Consider the following 7,500-nt stretch of genomic DNA (forward strand, 5'->3'; position numbering starts at 1 on the left):
ACAATACTAAACTTCCCTGGAAAATCCGAGCGATCGGGTTACTAATGCAGGGCCGTTAATGAAGTGCCGCGGGACAGCGTGCGCTCGCCCGCGCCGCGAGCGGCGGGCCCTGCGCGGCCGAGCCGCCGCCGGGGCGGCTCCGCGGAGCCCCGGCCGCACCCCGGCGCTCTCCCCGGCTCCCTCGCTTTCCCCCGCTCTTGCTCTCTCAAACGCATGCTTCAATCCTCCCTTTCCAACTGCTCGCAGTGGACTACGGTATAAATACGGTATAAATAATAAATACGTCATACTCTGCGTTTTCTCGCTCCTAATCTCGGAGAATCTGGCAGTCGCTTTAATCAAAGGAGTTTGCGCTGTTTCTTCATGGAGCTAATTTAAAGAATTTCAAACACGCGCCGGACAAAACCAGGCGGTAGGGGCCTATTTCTGATGCCACGGCCCGAGGAGAAACTCGTCCGRAGCCCGGGGAATTAATTAGCCCCGTGTGAGTGGGTCCGGAATCAGGCTCCTGGTGTGGGTTTTACWCGGTAGTCGCCTGTAAAGGCAAAAGTTTGCTGCCCGAAAAAAGCCTCTCCCAGTCTCATTCGGACTTCCACTTACTTTCCAGCGTTAACCTGTAGCCATCTTTGTAAGCTCACAGAAATGCAACCTCTTCACCRGGAACAGATATATTCTTTATTAGCGCTCCGAGTGCTTAAAGAAAGAGCTGTTAAGCAGCACAGCTTGCTGCCCAGTGCCCGAGCAGGCTGCTCGTTACTGCCGAGCGCAGGGGCGCGGGAGCTGCGCCCCGCACGGCCCGCGGCCGAGCACCGGCGCGCTCAGCTCCGCTGCAGGTTTGGCGAGCGAGAGGGCAGCGGGACGATCCGCAAACACGTGCTCCTAGATGGAAACACATCTCTGTTCCTCGCTAAAATCGGCTGAGTAACCTCCTTTTCGCCCCGTGAAAATACACCGAGGTGTCCCAAAGCGGGAGGATTTGCTCACCAGTACGGAATGGAGAGAAGAGAAGAAATAGCCTTGATTTCCCCCACTCCCCGCCCTCGCCGCCCCCTTCGCATCAGTTTGTCTTGCAGTTATTCAAAATGATTGAGTTTTCTGAAGAAGGCCCTTTAGAGAGAGAACAAAACCAGCAACAACCTCTTCCCCAAAAAACAACATGAATATCAACCTGTCCGCTGGCAGGGCTTCGGAGCTTAGAGGCATTATAATAAAATTTACGGCGCCCTTAACAACTCCCAAGTAAAAGCATTAAAATTCCCCTTAATTGAGAAAATATTGATTTTTAACTCTAGAAAGAGCGAAATCGTAATTTAACTGCAACTTTCACCCTTATAACAGCATCTTAGGGAGACAACATTCCATCTTTAATAGAGATCACTTATGAAGTGATAAAAACAAAGAAAACTTGACAAATAGAGACAACTGCGTTTGTGAAAGAAGTATTTGCATTCCCTTTCCTCTTCTTAGCTCCAGACAATCTCACTTACTTTCTTTCCTCCAGATTTCTAAACACAAATGTAAAAGAAAGGTATTTTGGATCTTGGAGAGAAGCAGCAGTTCACATTAGAACTAATGATTTGCCTTTACCAGGCAAGGAATGATGACAACAGATTAAAGGAAACATTTTCACAAAATGCTAGCCCCCTTTTAGAAGATGACAAATCTGATAAAATTTTCTTACTTTCCCTTGTTCGTTAAAAAAAAAGAAAAAAAGAAAAGAAAATCATTGCTAAAAGGAAAAGAAGGGGAAATCCCACCCTCACTTTCTATCTTATTTCTGTATCGGTTTTTGGTATTATGGAAGAGTAAAGAAGTTTTTGTTTGGTGGTTTTTCATTGATCAGTCACTCTGAGCTAATGTAATTATCCTCATCAATAGAAGGCTGCAGAGAGAATCATTATGTGGGTGACATTGATAAATGATCACCCAAGAGCTGCCTTTTCTCTTGGGCACCCCCACATATGACCCTCCCACATACGCAAGGTAGCCATAGAAACACCTTGAGATCCTCAAACACTGCTGCAAATGGGAGAATACAGAGAAAGCGAGAGAAATCCAACTTCACACACTTTCCGTCCCTGCTGAAGCCTCCTTCCCATAGCACGGAGCCACCGCGCRGAGCTCCGCTCCGCGTCCCGCGCCGCAGGCGCGCAGCCCCCGCTCCCGCCCGTCATAGACCCACGTTAAGCTGTTTGGGCGAGGGACGGGTTGTTTCTTAAGGGGCTTAGCTCTTTTTATTTTTTTTTCCTTGGGAGATTTAAATAATGAGGTTGCACACACCCTATGAATATATTGCTCTTTTCTCTGCGTGCAAAGCAGAAGCCATCAGTTTGAAAGTCGCTCCTTGAGATGCGCAGTTACAATATCCACCATCACCCCAATAACTCCGCGGCTMGCCACTCTTGCAAAGTGGCTAAACTCGAATTACTAGTAGCGTTGTATTAGTCACAGGGCTATACAGGAAGATTCTGTATTTCTTATTAAAGCAAAGACTGATTTTCTCCCCCTGGCAGTGGAGTCCCCCTTCATATAAGCAAATACGAAAATATTGAGAGCAGTAATTGATTCATAATGATCCATAAATCGATGCGAGGAAGGGGCCGAGGGTGTTTATTTATTTTATTCCTAGAGCTGCGAGTAAAGTAGCTTTGACACCGTGTGGGGATGAAGGGGAGGAGTTGTTTAGCTGTGCGGGGTCATCCATCATCACTGTCGCAGAGACTCTGCCCAGAGGAGCAACCTCCCTTCTGTCTGTCTCTTTCTCGCCACCAAAACTATTAATATTAAAATCTGCCTTCAAACCTTTCCTCYACCCGCCTCTAATCTCGCACAGTCCTTCTCAGTTCAAAGATGCTGGGCTTCCCCAGCCTGGTAGCCGGCTATCGCTTGTCCAGCGCCATCGGCTTTTATTTTTCAAAAAGTACAGAAGAATTTAAAGTCAACCCCGTTTTCTCTTGATTTAAGCCAGGGACRCGGCAGGAAAGACTTGTAGGGCGGAGATATCGCTCCAAGACCGGGRAGCTCTCTCCTGCCCCTCTAAACACGGCTCTCGGAAGCAGCCGCGTGTAAGGAAAGGATTTGGGAATTTTCCTGAGTCCACTGGCTTTCCCCTCGATAAGCTGCACGAAGGGTGTAGTTAAGCTGACGGTTCCGGATCGCCCCCTCGCAAAGGCACCGCAGGGCAGACACCCCCCCCCCTCCCCCCGGCTCCTCGTGAAATTAGGGGACTGCAAGACTAATGGGGAACTTGTGTACGAGCACTCGCTGCTTCGGATGGGAAAAACGGGTTCCATCTTGTGACAGCTGCTAGATAAATTTGCCACATTCTTTCCCAAGCCCCCTTCCCCCCCCCCCAAGCCTCGCAAACCTGCGCTGGGTGAGTTTTGCTCGGCGCTGCCTGGAGCGAGCGGCCGGCCCCGCCGCGCTAGCCGCCGCGGCGCGCTGCCCTCTCCTCTCTTCGCCTGAAATGCAGCAAAATCTGCAAGAAAAAAATCCCTCATTCGTAGTGGCTACAACTCCCAGCCCAGAATCGCCCAGAAAAATGGAAATTTGGGATTATAAACATGTGTATGTGTAAACAAAAGGTGTTTTTCTGTTACCCTTCGTTTCCCAGAGCACAAGCGATTTTTATTCAGACTACAGTATTTCCTTTCAAACCATACCGCTGTCAAAACATTATTCCCGTTTTTGGTTGCTTTTGACAGCTGAGCAATTCTTAAAAATACCAAAATCGGAACCTTCCATACTAAACAGTAAGTCTCAGATGGAGAAATTTCTGCACGCTATTGTACCTTGGATTTCAGCAACACATCTCACGGAGAGCACAGCCCAAAAGGAAAAGAAAAAAAAAAAAAAGAAAAAAGAAAATAAGAAAATAAAAGACAACATAGCAATACAGATATTTAGTTCATTATAACAACAACAACCTACTAAGGAAAACTGCTCCCCTTCCTTCTACCATTGCAAGGACATTTTCTGACATTTCTCCTAAAATTGTAAAGAAAAGAYCTGCAAGCAAATAAAATACTCATAAAACCCGACTTCCCTTTAAAATGCAAACACAACAAATCTTGCCTTCTTGTTTCCCACATCCACAAAATTCACCGAATTTGAAAATAGGAGCCCGAAGTGTGCTCTTCTTACAGGACTTAGGGGTCGAAGCGGCAGGACAGAAAGCTTGAAAGCCAAATGTGGAATTTATCATCCTTTAAATTTTATACAAATGCCTTAAAAAGACGCCTACAAAGCGGGACCCAATTGCTAAATAAATCCTCACAGCCATTCTACTGGCATCCTCCCTTCTGTTGCCGGCAGCGTGGGTCCATTTACTCAGCTCAGAAATTAAACATTAACTACGAGGCTGAAACTCTTTCGACATTCCAAAGGTAAAAGTTGTCAGTCAAAGTTTTTAATAACACACCAGCCATTTGGAATGAGGAGGAGGAAGGAAGGCAGGGGTTACAAATTTACAAATGGTTAAACCGGTAACATTTGTTTCCTAGAAAGTTAAGATAAATTCAATCCCATTCCCCCTTCTCTTCCCTTCCACCCCCCCGAAATAAAGCCAGAACTTTCCTCTTCTCGTTGGGCCCCATCCTGTTCCCACTGACTTGATAATGCTACTAAGGTTAGTGAAATAAGGCCARCTTTCTAACAATAATTATTCCCTAGCTCAAACTCGCCTTTAATTGCTTCAAAATGCTACAAGAACTTTGTTTAAGTAAAATCAACCCTCACYCATGTTTCTTCACCAGCTATTTATATTTAAAATGTCAAATTAACATTTTTTCTCATTAGTTGATGGGCTTTTTTTTTCCTTTGAAAACAAAAGAAGAAAAGAAAAGCAATAAAACCATATGAAAAGATGGATTATGCAATCCTCACACAGGTAAAACTCCCATTAAAGTCAAAGCTGCTTTTCTCTTCCTAAAACTTCTGAACCTCGTCCTGCCTTACAGTCAYTCTTCATCTCTCAGCTCAGTAGGTGGAGTTAAAGTCTGTGGCGATCAGGTATGCACATGCACACAAACACGCACGCACACACGCACACATGCACCTTTAACCCCCATGGGCCTGCTAGTCTTGTCAGATTATGGGCACCCACAACTCCAATGGAAGATCCATGGTATTAACAGAGAAATATTAGATAGAGCTCTATGAAAAACAATCTGATGAGAGAGTATTTGGAGTTCTGTTTAATCTTGTATGATATAGACATAATATTTGTAATCAGCAGAAATATAAAACCTCAGTCTTTATTTAATTCAATTATTCTATTAATCTGATGATAGGCTTGTTTCTGTTACTTCCAACCTTTCTTCTCAATGCTGATAAGAAATATTTTTAAGACATCTTTCCCAATAACATCAACCTCTCCTAAGCATGATTAAAAACACAAAAGCCTAACAAAAAATCAAAAATGAAATATTTATTACCGCATTTTGTGACTTAACACCTTTTTTTTTAAAACATAACGTCACAGTCCTCATACAAGTATTTTAATGTAAATTTTGACAAAGCTTAAAGGTAACAGCATTTTCTTCTAGTGAGGAACACGTGCTGAGAAAGGAAGAATTCATGGACATACAATACCAATTCCACAGCAGATCTGATACTAGCAAAAACATTCTTTTTTTTTCAATTGAGGTAAACACATAGAATATCTAACATGAAACAATTAATAGACCGAACTCTGTACGAAGTTTGTTACAGTATTCTCTTGCTTTTTTTTCCCAAGCTTTGAGTTCATGATAAAGTTCTAGGTTTGGTGCAAAGACCGTTAATAACTTCTTTCATTGAGGAAAGCTGCCCAACTTTTAGTTTTGTTTTGTCCAAAGCCAAGGCTCAGAACTACTGGAAGAAGCTCCTGCTCTCTCTGTTCTGTCTCTTAAATCTTCACCTGCAAGCTCTTTGAAGAAGAGTCCAAAAAAAAATAGATGGGGGAGGAATGGGGAGAGACTTAATGAAGCACAAACTATAAAGATCTGTTTGAAACTAAAGGACACATTTTGTGAAGGAACAAAACGAGGGGATGGCAAGGCCTTCTTGGATCAGTCTTCTGAGTGACGAGGGACCCAGCAAGACTTTTCATCTTCATCTCCAGGGTAGTTCTTTTCTCACTGGCCAAAACAGGTCTTTCATGGATAGTGACTTCACTGCTGAACCAAAACAGTCATTCTTTTGGGAACAACACACATAGTGTGGAAAACAAGGATTTTTTTTCTTCTAAAACTATTTGAGGCAACGTAACGGAGTGATCAACAGAAATGTACAAGTTAACTTAGTTCCTATGTTTATACTACAGTAGTTATAACTCTTGGAGTCTTTTTTTTTTCCAGAGGATCTGTACATGGACATAATCATTTCAGTGAGCCCATGATTTCACATTTGTGTTCTTGTTTCGTTGGTCCTCTGTTGTTGATGAAAAAATGACAAAAAGTAAAAAATAATCACAGCTGTCTGGAATTTCGTATTAAGTGTCAACATCTGGTCAAAGTTCAAAAGTCTTAAAATAGTTTTTGTTTTTGTTTCTGTTTTGTTTTTGTTTTTCCCTTGAGTTCCCTTATACTATTGGGCATGAATGTCCATAACCTGTCCACCAACACTGGGGTCTACAGAATTTAACATTGTGGGGCTCTGTGCTGACATGGTCATTCCAGGGTGGGTAGGGGGTCCTCCGTGCATCATCATGGCTGGGTGATGGGGGTGACTTGGCAAATATGAATGGATTGGGGGTCCATGTCTTAATTGAGTAGGGTGTGGGGTCATCTGGGGAGGAGTGTAACTTGGCTGTGCCATACTCATACCCATAGGACCACCCTGAGATACGTAGTCCCCTGGCATGCCTTGCAAACCTAGACAAAAAGGGGGGAAAAAAAAGCAGGTCAGATTCCTCAACATTTTTACAATTTACCCATCTAAAATGAACAGGAAAAACAACAGACACTGCAAATCTTCCATCTAAAATTAGCTGCAGATTCTTGCCAATGTTTGCAGACATTCAAATTCTAGTTTGCATTTAATTTGATCATTCAGCAGGATAATGCACATAACAGAACTAAATATTGAGCACAACTGAGTATCACAAAATGTAAGTGTACTTTAAAAAGACTAGTGGATGAATTCCTATGATAAATTTTGCAAGGCTGCTGGCTGTATGTAAAGACTTGTCAATTGAACGTAAATATCTGATTTGCTTCTCTTTGGTATTTAAAAAATGTAAAAGGCTATATCCTGTCTGAGTTTTGCCTAAGCAGTATCAATGCAAATTCTGCACATAAATCAATGGACCACACTGCATAAATGAACAAAATGGAGATACCAACAAAAGTCCTGATCTTTGAAGTGCTAAGCAGCTCCTGAAAGATGCTGAGTACCCTCAATACTCAGTGAAGTCAACAGGCGATGCTGCTGCTCAGTGCCTTAAAGGTTTGGTCCTAAAAGTACATGTCATGTTTTTCTCCTAGAATAAATCTTAAAATCCTATTATATCATTACGGG

General features: G+C 43.2%; 1 protein-coding gene across 1 annotated transcript in view; it reads right to left on the minus strand.

Annotated features, from left to right (window-relative positions):
• Positions 1 to 5,408: 5,408 nt before the first annotated feature.
• The window catches only part of MEIS2 (Meis homeobox 2), a 170,564-nt gene continuing 168,472 nt past the window's right edge, over positions 5,409 to 7,500 (minus strand). The window contains exon 13 of the mRNA XM_085306671.1: positions 5,409 to 6,854. Within this exon, the coding sequence (XP_085162797.1) occupies positions 6,568 to 6,854 (287 nt within the window). The 3' untranslated portion in view covers positions 5,409 to 6,567. The remainder of the gene's footprint in view (positions 6,855 to 7,500) is intronic.

Source organism: Rhea americana, unplaced genomic scaffold (genome assembly GCF_003343005.1).
Source record: "Rhea americana isolate MKP2758 unplaced genomic scaffold, rheAme1 scaffold_245, whole genome shotgun sequence".
In the NCBI taxonomy this organism is placed as follows: domain Eukaryota; kingdom Metazoa; phylum Chordata; class Aves; order Rheiformes; family Rheidae; genus Rhea; species Rhea americana.